Source organism: Nymphaea colorata, chromosome 1 (genome assembly GCF_008831285.2).
Source record: "Nymphaea colorata isolate Beijing-Zhang1983 chromosome 1, ASM883128v2, whole genome shotgun sequence".
Lineage (NCBI taxonomy): Eukaryota > Viridiplantae > Streptophyta > Magnoliopsida > Nymphaeales > Nymphaeaceae > Nymphaea > Nymphaea colorata.
Window position 1 is genome coordinate 26,675,096 of NC_045138.2, and position 21,513 is coordinate 26,696,608.

Genomic DNA, 21,513 nt, shown 5'->3' on the forward strand with positions numbered 1-21,513 from the left:
TTCTACTAGAAAAACTCACACTCTTTCTTTATGCATAAGTCGGAACACTGAGAAATCAGATTTGATACAATGGGTTGATAATCATGACAGTGAATTGTGGGTGGATTAAAGAAAGAATCTGAAACTGAAAATACATTGTGGAGATTTCATCGAATTCAACCAAGATTTTCGAGTGCACTAACTATCGGATCCGATAAAGGCCGGGTAAGGGTCCAGACCTATCCGTTTCCCTCGTCAGCGTGTTACGGCGTTTCGGACTGGGTTCTGGATCGAGAGAGAGAGTGGGAGGGCTCTGCTGCTCGGGAAAGAGGGCAAGAGAGCTCCCAAGCCGTTCGACGAGCAGCGAGAGGAAGGAGGTGAAGTGAAGGGAAGAATCTTCGTGAAGGGCTCCCGCCGCCAATCTCTCTCCTGCAAAGCCGCAACATTTTCCTCTACCTCTGCGTACTTTTCCCGCCCCTTCGTCTTCTGATCGAGGCCACCGCTGCGCTTTGTCTCATTTTTTCCGGGGCAAGAAGAACAGGAAGAAATGAGTCGCTACGATGGCCGAATGGGCGACCCTGGTTCATACCGCGATAGAAAAAGGTAAACCATCTTCACTTTTCTTCCTCCTTTCCTTTTCTTCCCACCACAAAACCATTTACTGACTCTCTCTCTCTCTCTCTCGCTGTCTTCCTTCTAGTGATAGTTTCGGCAGCGGTTCGACCGGTTATGGCAGATATTCCGGCGGCGGCACGGGGAGCTTTGACGTGGGTGGTGGTCGGTCCAGGCCAGAATTCGAGAACTCGGCATTGTCGAAGCAGGATTTGGATGGTCTGCCTCCATTCGAGAAGAATTTCTATATCGAGTCCCCAGATGTTTCCTCGATGACGGAACCAGAGGTCGAGGATTACCGTCGCCGGCGGCAGATAACAGTCGAGGGTCGTGACGTTCCCAAGCCTGTGAAGAATTTCCGCGATGTTGGGTTCCCTGGTAATTCGATTGTCGAGTTTGTTCCCATCGTTGTTTATCGTCGTAATATGCTTATTTTCTCCTCAACTCTTTCTTATTTGGGTTGTGCTCTTCTTTTCAATTGCTGGTGATTTTCTGTGGAACTGAGAAAATTATCCCCTATTGAGTGGGGTCTTTGGTTGTTCCGTGAAGGTGGTGGTGTTGTCTATCTTGATTCGTTTGTTTCTTTCGAGATTATTTGTTCGTTATTGCGATGAGAAAGTGTAATGCACAATGCCAACTATGCGTTGGGTTTAACTTTATTGTTTTTTTTTCCCTTTATGCATAAACGCTATCTGTTGTGTAAATTAATCTGTTTAAGGCAGTTTCATTTTTATATGTCAAAGTAGCAGTTGAAAGTGAAGAGGTATTGGTTTTGTCTTTGGACTGATCGAGTTGCCACTGTTGCTTTGACTTCATGTTTGTTCGTCCTTCCATTGCTAGGATGCCCAATGTCGTGCTCAGCTGATTAGGACATTGCTCTTTTACTAAGATATGCTTCGTATGCCTTCCTTATGTAAGGGAGAGTTTTCTGACGTCACATGTGATTCGAAATTTTAGTAGTCGTTCAAGGATTACTTTGTTTGCTGGGTTGTATCAATGAGCAGCAGAATGTGCATGTTGTAGTGCCACTGTGGATTGGAGCTCCAAGCTGTTAGGAGGTGTTATCGAAAAATGGTTGCTCATATTTGAAACTATGCCCTGTTTATGCCTTTATGGCACAATTTCATGAACCTTATCCATGGTTTGGATTAGGAACTCATATCTATAAAGCAATATCTTTTTTTCTGTTTGATTTGTAGTACTAGCAAAGCAATGGGAAAAAGTCAGGCTAGCAAGTGTATGATATGAAGTGTTTACATTTAACTTATAGAATGTATCTGCTGGCAATGGTGGTGCTTGATAATGATATGACCAGAATATAGTTGCAATATTCAGAGCGAGATCATTTGTATAGATCTAGAGCGCTTGGCCATAAAAGCAAGTTCTCAAACTGCATGCTGACCAGTTACATCTCTAGCTATGTGACATGGTTTTGACATTTCCTAAGCACGTGTTTGTTTTGGTCATCATATTGTACATGGGATAGATTCACATTTGTTGGCCTTTTATTTGATTCTTTTAAGTAGGTTCTATTAGTGCTTGGTTTTAGAAGCAATCTGAAGTAGCGAAATTTCTCTCCACTCTTGACAAGTACTTTGAATTTTGACCTATGTAGTTAAAAGTGTTAGGAGGCAGAACCCATAAAAGTCCTATTTGGGGCCTAGGCAAGCCTACTCAAATGAGGAAAAAGATAAAGAGGGAAAAGGGTCAAAGTGGGGGTTTTGAACTCCATCTCGATCAATATACTAGAAGATAGAGTAAACAAACAGGAGCATTGATGTGCTTTTAATCAAAAGATTCTGACCAGTTTTTTATGCTTGAGAAGACCCAAAGTTTCTTTAATTTGGTTCATTTTTGGTATCAGAGACAAGAAGAGTTCATTTAATTATTATGTTTGAGACTGAGATAACATGAGGTGTGTATTAAGCTATACTTGGGAAGGCTAGCTTTCAGTTGCAATCTGGGTTTGCTTGCTGAAACTGCTCTGTAGACACCTTTATGGTGATTTTGTGTTGTTGGGTCATATTTGCAGCCATGTGCTCATCGAGATTGTATTTTTCATAATGGACAAAGGTCAGCTGATATATGTGAAACTCAGTGACACCAGCTACAACTACTCTAAGTTCATGGTAGTAGCAATAGAGGGGCATGGCCTGACGAAAACTGTTGTTATTCACATTGCCACAGATAACAAATTGGCACAATCAATGATCTAGTCTAATTGGGAGGTATGATTTTGGAAATTATAAGATCAAGGCATGCCTGCTTTAATTAGTTGAGCAAATTATTGCCACACATCACCAGAGGTTAAGGCAGCAGACTGTGCTTGCCGATTCTTGGATAAGAATATAAAGAAGAGTAGGCGAGATACTCATGGTCTTCTACAATTGAGAAGATTGAGCATAACAAAGAAAGCATTGAATACTAGTACAAGAAAATGCAACAACTATGTATGCTTAACATGGATTCATATTATTTTAAGCCAGCAAGGTGCAAAAGGTATAAAACATCGAGAAGTTAAGACTAAAACTTAAAGCTCATGTTGTTAAGCTCCTCATGCCTCTTGCTACACAATTTTATAATATTCACCATGTGATATCTATGTACCTGCCTTACTTATTCACCAATCCTATCCCAAGCCTATGGAGAAGCAGATGAAGAGCCAAAATTATGGCAAGTAATGGCATTCACTTTGTGATATGGTATCTATATTGCTGCCTTATTCACCAATCTTATCCCCAAGCCTATGAAGAAGCAGTTGAAGAGCCACAGTTGTGGCAAGTAATGGCTAAGGAGTTGGATGTAAAAAGGTTACATGCATGTATGACTTCCTGAAGAAAAATACTCAATTAGATGAAAGTAGGCATAGAAGTTGAAGATGTAAACTTATAAAACCTTAGAAAGACACAAGGTGTTGAGTCTGTTGACAAAGGTGGTAAGGCTGGTGTCTAATGGATATATTCAGTCTATAGGGCTGATTTTACAACAATTGAGCAATGATATTAGGGACAACCATCACAAGGAATGACTTTGATCCTAATGCTAAGCTAATGAAAGGTTCCTTTTGTATCTGTCTTCTTATTCCAGGATATTGATATATGCTGTGGGTAGGTTAGAATAGGTGTTGCAAAGGAAGTCTTTTACCGGAAGAATGTTCAGAGACTTACACAGTGTTTGGCACTGGTGCTGCCATTGCATCATCGGAAGATTCATTTTCATTGGGATTTTTGGCAGGTTTAATCTTTGGAGAAATCGGTGTTCTGAATTTATAGAAGATTATTCTTGTACTTGCTTGACCCTGAGAAAAGAAGGCTGCCAGCTTAAGCAAATGGTTGTATTCTCTTGCCGTCAAATTGTGATTCTACCTAGTCTGGGAAGACTACTTGTTTGGATTTTGGAAGACTTGTCCTTCTTGGGAATTAAGCTAGTAACATTGGCATGTATGACCAAACAGGCTATCTATAGGTTGCTTAGATTCGAGTACTTTTTTTCATCTTAGCTGGCCAGAATATTCAGCTCAAAGTACAGCTATGGTTTGTGTTCAAGCTTGTAGGATGTGATGCAACTGTTAACTCAGACAATAAGTCTTATGTTAATATTTAATAGGTATTACATTCTCTACACTACAGCATGTACTCTCTAACGTTTGATCACATACTAAACATCCAATAAGTGAAGTCGTAAAGAGAATTACAGTGTACACCTAGAATAATGTTGTTAACTTGTTATCCATACACTCGAATATCTTATTTTAGCTCCTTGGTTTACATTCTTATACTTTCAGAATCTATACAACGGATCAATCTATTTTCGAGGAGAATGTCAAAATCTAAACTTGGAAGTATGAATAAACTGAAGTTGTAACATGAATATAGTGATGGTTTCAGTATTTATAGGAGAGATGTGATGTTGAGAAAATGGCTGAACAAGTTATTTCTATGTGGATTTCTTTTTTGGCTTCAATAACTATTTGCTGTATCAATTATTACCTGAAGTTGGATTCATTCTTTCTGATTATATAAGGTTTCTTTGATTTTGATTTCAGATTATGTCATGCAAGAGATTGTTAAAGCTGGATTTGTTGAGCCAACACCAATCCAATCTCAAGGCTGGCCAATGGCTCTAAAAGGACGTGATCTTATAGGTATTGCTGAGACAGGTTCTGGAAAAACGCTTGCCTATCTTTTGCCTGCCATTGTCCATATCAATGCTCAGCCTATTCTGTGTAAGTATAGATGCCAAAGACTGTGTATGATGCTTCAGATCATATATATTGAGTATGCTTAGTTCAACATTTTTGCTGCCTCAGCTCCCGGTGATGGTCCAATTGTTCTAGTTCTCGCCCCTACACGTGAACTTGCTGTACAGATACAGCAAGAGGCTACCAAGTTTGGATCTTCATCAAAAATAAAGAATACTTGTATATATGGTGGTGTACCAAAGGGACCTCAAGTTCGTGATCTGCAGAAAGGTCTGTGATAGATCTGGTCAAATGCTTGTAGGCCATGCAAGCTAATGAGTAAAGTGTTATTTGTCTTACTCCTTGTATGTTCTTTTTAAGCAGGTGTTGAAATTGTTATAGCTACACCAGGACGGCTGATTGATATGCTAGAATCACATGTTACTAATCTGAGGAGGGTTACATACCTTGTCTTGGATGAAGCTGATAGAATGCTAGATATGGGGTTTGAACCTCAGATTAGAAAAATTATTTCGCAGGTACACACCTCCTGTATTTTTAAGTTACTTTTAACTTTATTAATTTACAGGTGGTTTAAACTTAAAGATTAGGATGGTATCCATTTATTCTCCTTGCATTTAATATTTGTTGGACATTCTCGTTTCCTGCATTTTCCAATTAAGCGATTTCATCATGATTGACAGTTTTGTAATTTGGACAGAAAGTTGCTAAAGCATGACCAGGGTCTTGCATGTGCTGGTGCATGGTCTTCACGAGGGCTAATGCTTGTCCACATAACTGTAGCCTTAACATGTGCCTGAGTGTGTTTCATACATGTATATTTTTAGTAATTCTTGAACCTGCCTCTGGCATAAACAAGGTAGTGATTATTCAGAACATCACCTTTTAGTTAAAATGAATGATAAGCAGGTAACTAGCAGTATGAGACGAAATTCAAACAGGTTCATTGCTGAAGCAACTGGCACCTTTGTTGATTAAATGCAGTAGTTTAACCAACACAACGATTATTGACTTTTTACTTTGGTTCTCTGTACATGTCATTTATTTCTTATTTTAGATTATTTTTTTAACGTCTGGGCATTATCTTATTGGAAACAGGGGTTTCATTTTTTCCTAGCTTCATATATTCTTAACAGGGGTTTCATTGTCATTATTTCTAATACTTTGTTAATTTGTTTTTCTTGCTGCCACTTTCCCTTATTTTTTACTCAATTTATTTTCAGGATATTTAGCTGCATTTGCCCAGATGTAATAATTTTAATGTCATTTTTACAGCTAGATTTAACATATGGTAGCTAGAGCAATATAAAAGTGTATTGTAATATTATCTTCCCAAACTCATCATATACGCAGGTAATGATATGGGACTCATTGTCACCTGTTCCTTTATCCATATTATCTTAAATCCACTGTCTTAGAAGAACGTAAGGGAATTGTTTTCAATTAGTGTAATTTTCATAAGAGGAAGAACTAATAGGGGAGAAAACGGATGGTTCTGAAAATGAGTAATAACTCAAGAAGCAAATTATTAGTGTACTTTGCAGGGATAGAACGAGGGAGCAACCGTATCTCCCCCTTGAATTCCTTGGTTATGACCCCGCTACCTCCTCTCTTTTTTTTTTTGGAAAACAAAAAATAAGAGAGGATGGATGAAAAAAATTAACATTTCAAGAAACAAATAACAAAATCAGGGAGGACCGCTGGTTCTGCCTCTGAATTTGAGAAAAAAAAAGTTTAGTGTGTGAAATCTTAGACGACTAGTTTTCTGGTTCCACGTCCTGGTGTAGGGCATGCATCCTCTCTTAATATGGATCATACATGTTATCCATATTTTTAATTGGCACAATGTCACACCTCTCCTTCTTTCTGGTACATGCATGGACACTTGGTGATGGTAGCCATGATCAATGATTTAATATGAATTATGACATTTACATGAATGAGAAGGAGAGCAGAATGTTTAGTGCCTTCCATTATTTTCCTTTTTTTTAATCTATGGTCATTTTTCCACATTTCTATCTGTAGATACGCCCAGATCGTCAAACTCTTTACTGGAGTGCCACTTGGCCAAAGGAAGTTGAACAGCTTGCCAGGCAGTTTCTCTACAATGCTTACAAGGTCATTCTTAGCTTGCAACTGCCCTACTCCTATTTTCTTTTGTAATTATTTTATGAACTGACATGAATTTGTTGTAGGTTGTTATTGGTTCCATTGACTTGAAAGCCAACCACGCCATTCGTCAGCATGTAGAGATTGTCTCAGAGAGCCAAAAATATAACAAGTATGTTTTGCTTGGTAACATGCATGTATGTACATAGAGAAGCAATAGGAATAAATTTTTCTCTGGCTATTTTTAGGGGATATGTATTATGACAGGTGATATGTGAAGGCATTAAGGTAATGGAGAGAGTCCTCTCTTAGTTGTTTCGCTGTCTTGTTCACTTCCAAGTTCCAACATGCCTTGTCATTGGATAAATTGAAGGACCTCTTCAAATAAATCTCCATTCTTGACACAAAATCAGGCAACTGGGAAGATCTTCTTTGGTGAATTCCATTCTTTTTCTCATCATTCTGGTTTTTTTTTTTTTTTGGACTGACAATAACATCAGAGAGAAGTATGCAGCTGTCTACCCGTAGCATTATTCTCTTGATTCTAAGTTTCAGTCATACCATAGATCCCAATATTACCAAATCTACCTTCTCAAGGAATAGGAGCATTAGAGCGTGGTGCATAGGTGATCTTTTATACAGCAGTGTTGCAGCATGATAGGAGGAGAGATCACATGGATGCATCTTGCCAAACCGATGGCAGGCTCTCCCAGATTACCAAACTTGGGGGGTTTGTCAAGCTTGCTGTTCTGACTTTGGGGCATGCCTTGTCTATGTGAGAATTCTCCAGAGTCTACCCACAGCAGAATAGAGTTGAGAAGGAAGAGTAAGACAGCTGAAAACCACATGTCTCAGTCAAATCAAATGTTGTGGAGGTATGATAGTAAAGGGCAACGCCCTAAATGAAACTTTTACAAGACTACCCTTACACTTATTGGGTACATATTAATAGACATACATTTAATGCAAACAACAAGGAGGATCATGCATCCACACCTGACCCAGATCCAAATTTCATCAAAATACAAGACGTCTTTTAACAGTTTACTGCTCCACCAAGTATGTTTAGAAGTATGTGTGTGCATGTGTGTGAATGGTGTGTATATGGTGTGTTGCAAAAAAGTATTCTAAAGGCTTCTGTGTTCTAGATTGGTGAAGCTGCTTGAGGATATCATGGACGGAAGCAGGATTCTGATATTCATGGATACGAAGAAAGGATGTGACCAGATTACACGACAGCTTCGCATGGATGGTTGGCCTGCACTCTCAATTCATGGGGATAAGAGTCAAGCTGAAAGAGATTGGGTGCTGTCGGAGTTTAGAGCTGGCAAAAGTCCAATCATGACGGCAACTGATGTTGCTGCTCGAGGATTAGGTAACTCCTAGTTACATCTGTTTGATCGGTTATCTCTTATTGATATTATGGTTCACATTATCCCTCTGTATGCAGATGTGAAGGATGTCAAATTTGTGATCAATTACGATTTTCCTGGATCATTAGAAGATTATGTGCATCGAATTGGGCGCACAGGTCGGGCAGGAGCAAAAGGAACAGCTTATACTTTCTTTACGGCAGCAAATGCAAGATTTGCAAAGGAACTCATTGCCATACTTGAAGAGGCTGGGCAGAAAGTGAGTCCAGAACTTGCCGCAATGGGGCGTGGTGCTCCACCATCTGCTTCTGGTATGAAACTAGGTTTTTTTATAACTCTTCCGAACACACACAAAAACATATAAAAATCATGGGACACCAAACTCTCCTTTGCCATCACTCACTTGTTCTAAAATCATTTGAAATTCATGCTGCTATCATACAGGACATGGAAGCTTCCGTGATCGTGGCAGGGGTTTCGGTGGTCGTTCTTGGAATTAGAAGATTGACTTCTAGCTGTGGTTTGCTTTGTTTGGAAATGACAATCCTGTACGCAGGAGGGATTTATACTTTTGCTTAGGTAGTTGCAGTAGCGTAGTCTAACAGGGATTATTTTCAGAGATAGATGCTTCACATGTTTTGGGAAGATTTCAATGAAAACGTGTGAAAGTCGAAAGGAAGGCCAGTCTCCATTGTAAGATAAATGGGTTGCATATTATGTAAAAACAAAGAAATGATTTTACAAATTTCATGAATTTTCAGCTCTTCTGATGTGTATTATTTGATATTCTGTTAATTGAATACATGTTTGTTTTAAGTAACTATTTTCTCCGTGCGCATCAGTATGTATGATTGGGTTCGTAAAAATGATGACCGTGCCAACCGCCGAGCTTTTGGCATGTATATAAGCTTTTGATTTAGCGGGAAAGCTTTACCAAGGTATTACTTGATCTGGTGATTACTGAGTTAAAACGGCCAAGTGTCCTGAGAATTTATCATTCTGATATGGTGCTTTCGAGGGCCAAGGTATTCTTTTACCACCATTGCACAGGAAGCTGTTGACGGAAGGAATTCACTAAATTTTTTGTTCATAACTAAAAATATGTTCTTGAGAATACATGGTGTTTAATTATCATTGCAGCTTCAGGCACAATTTTTAGTAGTTTCTAGCTTTTCTTGTTGCCATATTTTTCGTGAGAATCCTTGAATAAAGGTTTCAGAATGGACATGCTACCAAAACTGAGGTCATTTTGGAATTATACTGAATTCAGTTATTACTAGACACAATCAACTTAACCATCCCGAACCAACGCATTTGCAATTATATGGCAACGGCATCCCCGACCAACCCATGTGCAATGGTATGGTACGTTTGAAACTGAAGAAAACCTTTTATATTATGACGATTCAACTCTTCATCATGTCTATATTTCATATTTCTTTGCGACTGGAAAACCTTTGGGAGGATATTCATATCTTTTACAACTTTCAAGGATGTCTGTTTATAATTTCTCTAAATTTTTGGGAGGGGGTAAGGATTTTGTTCAGCACTAGTTTTCTCACATCAACATTTTTCTCTCTTCCCTCGTATTGAAAAAAACGAATTACAACATATGCAAAAATAATTACATTCCTTGCGAAATTGAAAGAGGCCACCGATGTGTAAGATGAAACATGGTGGAGTCAGTCAGCGCCCTAAAATATTAGCACCCTGAAGTACTATTTTAGCACCCTAAAGTAGAAACAGGCCTCCCAAAGCTCGGAAAACAGAACTTGTATTTTAAGTTGAGAAAAGCAAAATACAAAGGGAGAAAGGGTTAGATGGATTCGTCTCTTACTGGGTGGTAGAAGCCCTGGAAGGTGCTAAAATGGGTTTCTGAATCAAACATATGAAAAACAGCGGTGTAGTTTGTTTTGATGGAATTAACAGAAAAAAAAAAAAAGAACCCTAAAGCGGCCAATTTGGACGTTGCATCTGCCGGTGGCCTGATCGTAGTATGGGTGCGGCCTCAAATGGTACGGGCCTTCCGTAGAGGTACACCACCGTTCCCGCGAGTCCACCCATGTGTCTTCTTTGTTAGGATATGCGAGTTCTCCTCGCCATTTCCAAGCGATCAAAATGAGTGAGCAACCTAGACTCTACACCCATAAGCCTAGAAAAGGTAACTCCGAGAGACTGCCTTCATTTCGGTGTTTCTCCCCGTTCGCCTGCTTTTGAAGATGAAAGAGAATGATGGTATTTGTTGGTGATCTCTGGTCATCGCCGCATTGCTTCCTTTTTGTTGTTTCAGGACAGATCAAGCCTAAAAATGAAGTGGGTCAGTCAGTTTCTCAGCCTTCGACGAACCCTCCCAGACCAGCAGCGCCGCCACCAACAAAAACGAGTACAACAACAACAGCAGCAGCAGTTTCTGCTCCCAAGGAGACATTTGCTCGTCGTTACAAGTTCGTGTGGCCGGTTCTGCTCATGGTGAATCTTGCTGTTGGAGGTAAGAAAATTTTGGCAGCATGTTTGGTTTGTTTAACATTTTTCTTCTTATAATGTTTTGAATCGATATTTGCTTTGTTGCATATATGTGCTCTTTGGTTTGGTTTTTGTTGTGCTTCCAGTTATTAATTTAGTAAGTTAGAGCCGTTTGGATACTAATCACCGACTGATTTTCGTTTTTGGTGGACTGCGTTGTGCTTCCTCTTTGTTTCTTCTGATCTTCTACGTCCTCTCTGTGGTTGTCACCATTTCGGATTGAAGTTTTATCTATAGAAAATTTTCTGAAAAGAGAACGCATCCTCCAGTGTTCAGCACTGAAGAAAAGGTGTCCTTCCCTGACACAGATTTTAAAAATTGCTATTGATTCTGCAGCCCTGCTAGAACTTAGAAATATGGGCTTTTCCTTATTGTTTTGTTCATGGAGAAGTTATTGGTCTGGCTGTGAAGGTTTAAGTAGAAACGAAAGGACATTTTATCGCAAATATATTGCTTTTTGTTGTTAAGCAAGACTCGGGTAACTATCTCAGTGCCTTTGTGACACAGTAACATAATACATACTTCGTCTCTAAAAGTATGTTGATGCTTGTCATAGGCCCGACTGTGAAGGTGTAAGGAGAAAGAGCAATCGGGGCATTTTGTCGCAAAAATATTTTACTCTTCTTAAGCTTCTGCCAACCATCTCAGCGCCTTTGTTCACTAGAAACATGCAGCATACGTTGTCTCTAGTCTAAACTATGTTGATGCTTGTTTTGGCAAGTCTTTGTCCGTTATCTTGGCACGTTTTTCTTAAGTAACATTCAATTTCTGTCTTCAAGCAAATTTTTGCTCATCATCTCGAGTGAAGACATTTGTCTTAAGTGCATGAATTTCGTTGCAATTTCTTGCCATTTCTTGCAATTGGTCTCTGTCAGAGCCTTTGATTAGTAGGTACTGCCTTCTTAATAAGATAAAGAAGCTTGCAAGCTCAGAATCAGATAAGTAAAATCATCTATAGTAGAATGAGCAATAATAATCTTGTGCAATAATCAAATTCATTTTTAGTAGCTGGATATTGTGGTTAGTGTCTCCATGAGAATAGAAGCTGTCTACTGTCTAATGCCTCACCAATTTCCTATCTGGACATGACCACACCCTTGTGCAGCATATTCTTGATGTTTCGATGAGCCCAGAGAAGTACATAAAAGCAAGTCCCAGCACTTCCTTTGGAGAAAGCCAAATATCAGCTTTAGAACAATATGAAAAAGAGGGGCATCAGCAGGTGACGGAAGAAGAAATTGCATCTTCTCTTCTTTGGTATACCCTTTGAAGTGTTTTAATTTGTGTTTCATCACTAGCCCTCTATTTGAAGGAATTTGTTGCAGCCTTGCAGGTAGTAGAGTCACATGCCTTCTACCATAACCACCTCTTCCATCGGTCATTCTTCCATTTGTCTCATATTATCCCATAATCTGGATAAAGTTCAAACATCATGGTATCTCATAATCTTGTTTAAGTTCAAACCTCAAACATGAAACATCAATGCTTAGCCTCTATAAGAACTATTCAAGCCAGTCTGACATGACACTGTATTGAGTATCAGTTATCAAACTGAGACCTATAGCCAAGACCCTGACCTACTGAAGTAAATGGACGGATTCACAATGTTTAAGTGCAGACAGATTGATTCTGCTTAGAATGAAGATTGTTGAAGCCAATAAATAGAGGTCTACAACATGGCACGATCAAGGGCATTTGACATGCCCATTACGTGGCTTACGGTGCCGCTGCTTTTCAATTCAATCCCAAGTAATTGGATTGACTTAAAATAAAAAGATTTAGTACCATCACGTTAATTAGAATATACTCAATGAGTCTCTTCTGGTCTTCTACACAAAGAACAAGAGTTAAAAGTTTCGTGAATGGGCACACTTCACTTACATAGCTGGATTGCATAACTGGATTCAATATAGTCTAAATTTGGCTAGTAGCGAGTCTTTTGTTCACATTGTGATCTATTACTGCAGTTTCGATATTTTGGAGAACAAGGAAGATGGATTACCACGATGCTGAAGAGGTTGGTCGTCAGGTTTCTGTTCCTGTGTCTGACATGAGCACTACAGTTCCTGGGAAGCCTGCTCAACCTCCATAAAAGTCATTCTAAGGAGGAGGAGGAGTAGGAAACAGACGAAGCCAAACACTCCACGGCAGAGAGGAAAAAGAGAAATTTGCATGATGGCAACGATTCGTGACAACAATAAATATCCAACTTTCGCGAGTTGATCTGATGGCGTATTGCAGCATCTATCTCCATTGAGGCTCATTGAGTGGGATTTCGTTTATTAATGAACTTCTATAGATTCTGTATGTCGAATGAAGCATGCTATGACTGGTAATTGTTTGATGACAGAGCCATGTCTGAGTCAAAGGTAAGCAGTGACCAACAGTCTGGCAGGATTTCGACCACCCCTTTCAACTTAAGGTGGTCTTTAGTTGCACAGTCGCATTTACCTGCAGTTTCAAGACGAAGCTTTGAAAAGAAGGCAAACAAGGTGAACATTTACTGGGGTAAATGTTCACTTTCCACTCTTAAAAGTAGAACGTTTTTTTTTTTTTTGGTCGTGGAGATCTGGGCTAAAATAATAATTACACAACCAGGCCTTTCCATCTCGAAAAAGCCATCTCGACTCACGGTCCAGGGCAATTTTTTTGTTCTTTGGAAAAATTTACCCTCTTGAGGTGTACTTAAGAAAAGTTTCACTTTTTTTTCTTCACTCTGCTTTTTCTAACTTCCATGCAAACCGCCCCCAGGAAAAGTATGACCTGACCTCAACATATGCCGACTGCAATATTTTCGTGTATTGTGTCAAGAAAAGAGTGCTGAATAAGTGGTTGGTAGGTAATAAATGGGTCCGGTTATGGTTTGATAAATTACATGCCTGACCTGCTTCCATGACAGCTCTGAAATTTGATCTGCAAGTTCCCAGTGTAGAAGAACAGTTAGAAGTGAATATTTTTTATTACCTGTGGATTGGCTTTGCTTTTGCATTTTTATAGTTATTAAATCTGGATGTAGTTCTGATTCTTCTTGAGCAGATCTTGACGTAGCCGTTTAATTTTCCCAAGATTCATACCGGTCGAGACCCAGTTGGTAGCCTCCTAGATCGTCTCACCTTCATTTTTATTCCATAAAGCGCATTTGTGTAAGGTAATGTCGGTTGGAAGTGATCGTTAGCAAATGATTTGGCGTGATACAAACCATTGTCACACAAAAAGTATATGGGTATTACACAGTGATGAATTTTTTAGGTATAATACGACCAAATTGTATATTTGGAGAATATATGGAGAAAATCTCTGTGAATTTTTAAAAAATTTAAAACATTTAATAAATCTTAAAAAAATAAAAATAATAAAAAATATGAAAAAAGGGTGAAAACGTGTATAATATCATATTATACCCGTATTAGGTATAATATGCATATTATACCCGTTGTTTTCGTGTTTTTTTATTTTTTAGCGTTTTTTTCACGTTTTATATGGCTGACTTGTTTTTCACATTTTATATGCATTTTTTTTAATAAAACGTGTTTATTTTTTTAATAAAACGTGTTTTTTGTGACAATTACAAACAACCTCTTGGTCCATGCTAATGAGGTCCTAAGGCTTGGGCTCTTTATTGTCCCCATAAGGGGCCGTTTGGTGAGGAGAGCATGCTGTTATGAATATACTTCAAATATTTTGTGATAGATTTATAGAACACTATGTTATTTGCCTTAATCTTTATGAAAAATTTATGAAGCAATAACAAAATGTTACTATTGCCAAATAATTGATATGTAGTTTGGCAGGAAGTTGAAGATTACAATCTCAAAAGTGGGAACTTTTAGAACTTGGAGATTCTCCATGGCTTCTGCTCTTTCATGGCCACACAATCTATGGCAGTAATCCTGCATGCACAAGTTTCCAATGCGAGAGGTACAACCAGGTGAGAAAAAAACATAGGAAACAAACAAAGGATACTAAGGTTGTGTTTGTTATGTGTCAAGACGGCCCATTAAGTAGCCATGAGAGAGCTCGTCTCACACGATTTGAGAAATTCAACGTGTGTTTGATTTAGGGTTTGTATTTCTGAGATGGGCCGTCTTAGAAGGAGGGTTGCACAACAAGTCAAGCCATCTCAAGCTTGACTATTCACTCGTCAAAACTTGACTCGAGCTAGACCCATTGATAAACAAGTCGAGCTCTAGTTCAAATATATACATGAAATGGCAAATGAGTCGAATTAGAGTTGTAAGAACTTGACTGGTTTAAACTCGGTTTGGCTTGATTACATAATGAATTTGAATTATAATAAGAGAATAGTTAAATGAGTGGCAAGTAAACTACGACAACATTATGAAGGTAAAAGGCCATGGCTGGAGTTCTACAGGCTTGTTAAAGATTTTCCACAATGTCAAAGTTGAAAAAGATATCTTACGGCCGAATTGGGTTACTTCATCACCCCCCACATCAAGTAATAGAGGAACGTAATTTTGTGTGCAGCTAATGTTGATCCTTTTTTTTTTTTTTTTAAATGTGATATGGTATTTGTATTCTAGAAGTGTTGAGTCAGCCTTTGGATCTAGTCTATATGAAGGATAGCTCATCTTTTGGTGTTATCATATGTTTTTGTACAAATAATTTTGTTCAATAAATATAAGGGGCCGCATCCCCATCCCCCAACAATCTGTGATTGCAAGTGGCTAGTTAAAAGAAACTATACATGCTTAATAGAAACAAGTTAAAAGAGTCAAGCTCCACGTTATAAATATTGTTTTTGTGTTTTAAATGGCAAAATTTTTCACACAACAAACTTGAAAAAAATGAAAAAATATCACAAATTTTTAAAATATTTAAAAAACCTAAAAAATTAGGGAACATAAAGTAAGTGAGAAAGTAACAAACAAGACTACATTAAAAAATAAGTAGACAAGTAGACAAGCAAAAAAAATAAGAAACGGGAACAAGCAGTTTGACTTTCAAAAAAATAAAAAAAAATGTTTAAAATGAAAAAAAAATCGAAAATATTTTTACTGTTTTATTCGACTGACTTATTTTTCACATTTTCAACGCATTTTCTTTGAACACTTTCTTTTACAAAAAAAAAAGAAAGAAAAAGAAAAAGAAGAAGACTATGACCGCTGGTGCTTACTGAATCAGTAAACGGCTTACTGAATCAGCAAACGGATGGACAGTTCCTTCCACCGGACAAGCAACTACGCGGTTGGTTGGACAAGATTGTTAGGTTGTGGCGCATGTCCAACCTGCCCGATGATCAACTCAATTTGTTGTCCTCTATAAAAAGTGCTGGAAACTATTGAGTTTACGTGTTGATTGAGAAGGTTTGTCATGTCAGTGACGATGAACTTTTAAGTCGAACTTAATTTGTCATTATGAAGATCGAGTTTGTCTCTCTTCATTGAATGTTTCATCACAATACTTAATGACCAAAAAGATAAACAAAAAAAGCATATCAATTAGATTGTATTGCTAATTTTCTCGTCAGCAATGTTTCTTCTTCTGTGTTCTTCACAAATATATCATGCATGCAGACATCAGAACTGCAGGAATTAATAAAACTTGAGAGTTCTTGTGCATAGAGCAGATATAGTAAATATTCTGAAACTAGTCATTTGAAATATTTGGTCTTATAAAATAAGATCTACACATCAAAAATTGGTTGATGTTTCCATGTGGAGGCAAATTCGTTGAAATGTGCATAACAACAGCAGTTGTTCATATTACTGTGATAGAGAGAAAAAGGAGTGAGAGAAGTACAATGGTTTGCTGTCAAAGCTCTTGAGAGACTTGATATAGATCTGGAGCTAACAAGCAACCCTTCCTCCAATTATTGGCCATTGTTAGAGAGAGAAAAGGAGAGAGAGAGTTATGTGAAGGCAGGTGGCTAGCAACTAGCAGTCAAATCTCCATTATCCTTTGCCAGGAAATTCACCTAACATTCCTGGACTCACACAGATCAACCTAACTGTTGGGAGGCATTAATACAGAAATGTCACACAAGTAAAGTTTTTTGTCAAAATTTAGTGGGGTCAAAGGGGATTTTAATGGATTTATTGTGCTTACCCTCATCTTAGATGAGCCCAACTAACAGTGGCGGAGCCAGAGAATTTTAGCTGAGCGGCCAGAGGAATCATTAGAATAGAAATTGCGCAACTTGTAAAGGTTTGCCAAAAATTAGTGCGGACAATAGGCGATTTTATTGCATCTATTGTGCTTACCTCATCCTAGATGAACCCAAGTAGCAGTGGTGGAGCCACAAAATTTTGTTTGAGGTGCGGCAACGAGTCCCCATGGGGCACTGCCCCGGGCCTGGTATGGGCACTGCAAGTGGCGAGACCTGGGTCCGGCTCCGTCATAATAGAACTTTTCGATGATTGTGGCCTACACCAGCCCACATAGGAGCTCTGCTACTGCCAAGTGGAGATATTTGCATGTTTGCATGTCATAATTTCCGACCGCCGCCACGTAAGCCCCTTACCTGGCACAGTTATCAAAGAAGTTACACTGAATGGCTTGGGGCCCCCTATTATTGACTCTTATAATCAACATAACCAAGCACAAGAACACAACCAAAAAGAACACACCATATAGTCTTTAGCTCAAACACATCTTGGGTTTGTGATCTTAGCGAAGTTAATCATGCAAATATTGTCTTCATGTTTAAACTTAATGTGTTTCTAATACTATACAAGATTTATAAGTTTCCCGACAATGTAATCCTAGTTAGAGATAAAAAAAAAAAAGCCCAATCTTGCATTTGTTTACTGTGGATCTGAAGTCCGCAGTGATCTTAGATCACCAAGTATCACAGCTCCTTTGGATTGGAGGTCCAACAAGTAAGTAGCGTGGATATGAAATCCACTGCAAGTTGAAACATAGCTGGGCGCTACCCCAAGGCATTGAAAGTAGCCTTGGATCTTGGAAGCAGGGGGGAAGCGAGGATTTTTTTCAAGGGCGGGCCAAACGATCCAACGAACTTATCTGGGCAGTGCCAAACTAAACTCGAATTCAAAAAAATACATTACGCAACTAAAATTTTTTGATTTTTTTAATGTAATTTTTTTTTTCAATTAGTTAGGGTGGGGCCATGGCTTAGGCGGGCCCTCCCCCCTCCGCCCCTGCTTGGAAGGGATGGAGAGAGGCTTTGGCCTTCGCTCAGGTGTTGAAATTTTTTCCCGCTTATCCGAAGTGAATTATTTTACAAAAGGAGATTGTACGAACTGTTCCGCACCGACGGAATTGAAGCGATCACTTGGAGATCTCATCCTCTAGACTACTTGGCATAAAAAACCACCTAACGTTCCTTGCATCCTGCGCAGCCTCTGCCATGGCCAAACATTCAAAGGGAAAACAGTTTGTTCTAAGAAAATAAGGAGAAATTTCAAAGCCCGTCATTTTTGTCTCTAAGCTAAGCTGTTCCTCTTTTTCTTGGCCAACTCATTGCCTGCAACTAGTTTTCCGAAAGGGTGGACAACTCGGTTATAATTCTCTTTTTCTTATTCTCCTTCTTCCTCAACAGCAGCTTAGAGGGCCCTCTTCCTTATTTGTACAAGTGTTTGATATGGGATTTTCTGTACAATAAACTGAAATGAATCTTAAAGATCGAGATAAGCTCTTGCCTGTTCATAAGTCCAACACTTCTTTCAACATGAAGGGTGAGTCACAAGCAGGTTTCGAACTTGCAAACACGATATTAAACATTCATGGATGCTCAAAACTGAATTATTAAGTTCATATTCATGGATGCTCAAAACTGAATTATTAAGTTCATATTCATGGAGCTCTAGACTTTCAAGTAGATCAAGTCCAAATCTGATGTGGGTACATGTAATTTTTTGAATTATCGAGCTGGTGTGGCCCGTGTGGGCAGAGGCCCACACCAGTCCTGATTATCTCTGCCACTGCCTGAAACATGTGCAGCAAGAAGACGGGAAAACCAATTTGATAAGTAGTTAATCAATTAGAAATTTAACTTTGATACCATGTAAAGGACATGCAATAACAATTGAATAAAATAAAAGACTAAAGGAAATTAAAATCGACAGAGGTACATGGTTCGGCCACATTCATGGAGAAACTGATCACTCTCCCTTGCCTGCATTTATGATTAAGATAAAAAGGAAAAAAACGTATTTATGTTCTCTTAAATTCATTAGATCAAACAATATAAATGTTATCTCAAATCAACTAATTTCTTATTTTTTTATTAAAAATAACCAAAATTATTATTTTTCTGTATTAATTGCAGAGACCCCAAAAGACAAAAGTAAAAAACTTTTTATACCATATAATGGTACAGACAGGGGCAAAAGTAAGTAAGTGTGGGTAATTGTTTATGGGCCCATAAAAGGTGTTTCATATTGATATTTCAGTATAATTTTTCTCATTTATATGACCATTAAAAATTTAAAATTAAATACTCATGCCTGTTAAAAATTTAAAACTTTTAGGTCCGCTCATATATTTCAGACCAAATTTTAAACAAAAAGCTGGCCGTGACAGATTTCAAGTATGGCGAAACGCTGCCATTTAGTGTCGACATCGAGACAACCAACGGAGGGAAAAAGACCGCTATGGCTGTTTGCTCAGGGAATAATGTATCTGCTAAGGTTGCAGAAGAAATCATATGACAGCTATAATATATTCACATCGGATTTAGGTCGAATTTGGTTCGTATATCCATGAAAACGACAAAAGCTTCCCTCCACATAGAACCTTTGGTTACTCCTCCACAACTTGAGTAGCAAAGCAAACACAGTGAAAAATTTTCCCCTCTAAAAAAGGTTTTTCTTTTCAAAATTTACCTTTAAAATTTTTTTTTTGAGTGAGCAGAAAGTTAACAATCACACCGCCAAGAAAAAACCTGATGGTCCTCTCATTCGCCTTGTCTCTAGGGTCTTAGGTTCTTTTAGACCTGGGGTACGGTACACATTTCAACTTAAAGTGTTGTAATTTCATCTTTCATAGTTCAAAAAAGTAACACCTATAGGAATCAAACATATCTTTTATATACTTGTCTGTCTGACTAACTATGATACGCCCCTGAAGCCATCTTGAAAAAGCTCTTACTACTTTTTTAAATACTGCCCACAAAATATCAAATTTTTGATGGTTTTCACGCCGAATGTCTTAAAAGAAGAAGAAAAGTGTGTGGAATTTAATTGACTTTAATGCTTGATCTTCAAAGTAGCACCCATTTGGACGTTCACATGGGATATATTAGCAATTTCTTATGTACCTAGTCGCTTCTGCTCCATTTCAACTTATACATCGATGACCCTCTTTGATTGTAAGGAATTGGTGCCGAGATTGACCGCATGTCAGCCCCTCCCTAGGCTATTGTGCTAAACCTGTCATGGTCATGCTGAAAAGAATTAATCCACTTATCTAACTCCATATATAAATACATACATGTATACTTTACCAACAATCTAGTTCTGGCTGGGACCCACTTCTCGGAACCATTGGCAGGTCTTTGTAAGTAATTTTTTTTTAAATGTCACATATTAGTTGACATTCACCTTTTATTATATATTATATTGTCTCCATGAATTTCAAAGGATCCATTTGTGTGTGTAGTAAGCTAAAAATTGATGCAATCATTTGATTTTCTTGTCAAATAAGTCAAGCTGTTAAATTTGTATTAGACAAGTCATCCCTGACTAAATTCAATCACATCCGTCACAAATTTGGGTATGATTTGCAGATGAAGTCTCATTTGGAGATGACATTGTATTTGGACCTGCAGATTAGATAGTCTAGTCAAAGAAATGACCTTTATTAAAGCCATGTTTATTGGATACAAGTCACAACTGATGGGGACAATTGGTATGTTGGCCCAGCATGTGTAAAAGAATGCTTGTTTGAATAATAATCACCCTTTTTACCTTCTTTGCATGAGTTGATGCTCATTAGTCTAAATTTCATAACCCATCCTCCCCATGCTGGATTTTTTCAGATCCATGATCCACCTTTTTAGTCATCAATGTTATTTATGCCGTGTTTTCTAGAGAAACCAGGGTTTGGTTGGCACTTGAAAATCTAGGTTTTATATGTGATTTAGTTTGGATTGCATTAAATCAAATATAATTAAAATTTGAATCAGATTATACGCAAAAGTTGAACCTTGAATATTGGTTTTGAGAAACCTATTCAATTACCACAAGGGGTTGTAGCGTACCGGCCGACAAGGGCGGTCCACCTATTAAGGGAGTTGGGTTCAAATCCCGAGGTGGTTGTTGTCATGTTCCGGTGTGATCATCCTTTACACTATATAGGTGCCAAAGTAAGATCTATGAAATCCTCAAGGGTTGTAGGCAAGAGAGGCGAGAGGTCACTTGGGGGTGCTGGAATGAACAATGATAATGTTCATTCTTGTTATGATGAACTGAATAATGTCTAAAAGCAAGCCAAGTTCAACCAGCCAATGTTTTCATTGATGGAGCCAGAAATTTTTTGTTAAGAGACACTTGAGTTGGTGACATAAGAACAGATAATTTTTATAATTTTTGAGTCATAACAATGTGATCTTGGGACGCGATAACTGGCTCACTATTTAGGAGAAGCAAAATGTTGTTTTGCCTCAAAAATGCCTTTTTGGGGATTGTTTGGATGGCTTGAAAACAAAATAGTCAGAGAAGCTGTTTTTTTCGAAACAGTGTTTTTCATTAAAAACCAGTGCCCACCCAAACCTGAAAAAGATGTTTTTCAAAA

At 38.2% G+C, this 21,513-nt stretch overlaps 2 protein-coding genes across 3 annotated transcripts; both read left to right on the top strand.

Annotated features, from left to right (window-relative positions):
- The first annotated feature begins 237 nt into the window (after window positions 1-237).
- Window positions 238-9,094, top strand: LOC116245245 (DEAD-box ATP-dependent RNA helicase 20). The gene is made up of 10 exons (XM_031616901.2): window positions 238-582; window positions 680-969; window positions 4,637-4,816; window positions 4,901-5,062; window positions 5,156-5,310; window positions 6,818-6,910; window positions 6,988-7,073; window positions 8,050-8,276; window positions 8,352-8,585; window positions 8,719-9,094. The coding sequence occupies exons 1-10, from the start codon at window positions 527-529 to the stop codon at window positions 8,772-8,774; spliced, it is 1,539 nt and encodes a 512-aa protein (XP_031472761.1). The 5' UTR covers window positions 238-526; the 3' UTR covers window positions 8,775-9,094.
- Window positions 9,095-10,114: 1,020 nt separating this feature from the next.
- On the top strand, window positions 10,115-13,146 carry LOC116250980 (uncharacterized). Of its 2 annotated transcripts, XM_031625019.2 has the most exons (3): window positions 10,115-10,435; window positions 10,565-10,762; window positions 12,765-13,146. In XM_031625019.2, the coding sequence occupies exons 1-3, from the start codon at window positions 10,393-10,395 to the stop codon at window positions 12,887-12,889; spliced, it is 366 nt and encodes a 121-aa protein (XP_031480879.1). In that variant the 5' UTR covers window positions 10,115-10,392; the 3' UTR covers window positions 12,890-13,146. The 2 variants fall into 2 exon arrangements, with proteins under 2 accessions (XP_031480879.1, XP_031480871.1); XM_031625011.2 differs by lacking the exon at window positions 10,115-10,435 and having other exon boundaries at window positions 10,442-10,762.
- Window positions 13,147-21,513: the final 8,367 nt, after the last annotated feature.

Bases quoted from the DNA above. Each gene is read 5' to 3' on its own strand.
- LOC116245245 (XM_031616901.2), top strand. From the start codon at position 527: ATGAGTCGCTACGATGGCCGAATGGGCGACCCTGGTTCATACCGCGAT. The intron at 970-4,636 runs GTAATTCGATTG...TTTTGATTTCAG, and splicing joins CCGCGATGTTGGGTTCCCTG to ATTATGTCATGCAAGAGATT. The intron at 4,817-4,900 runs GTAAGTATAGAT...TTGCTGCCTCAG, and splicing joins CAATGCTCAGCCTATTCTGT to CTCCCGGTGATGGTCCAATT.
- LOC116250980 (XM_031625011.2), top strand. From the start codon at position 10,504: ATGATGGTATTTGTTGGTGATCTCTGGTCATCGCCGCATTGCTTCCTT. The intron at 10,763-12,764 runs GTAAGAAAATTT...CTATTACTGCAG, and splicing joins GGTGAATCTTGCTGTTGGAG to TTTCGATATTTTGGAGAACA.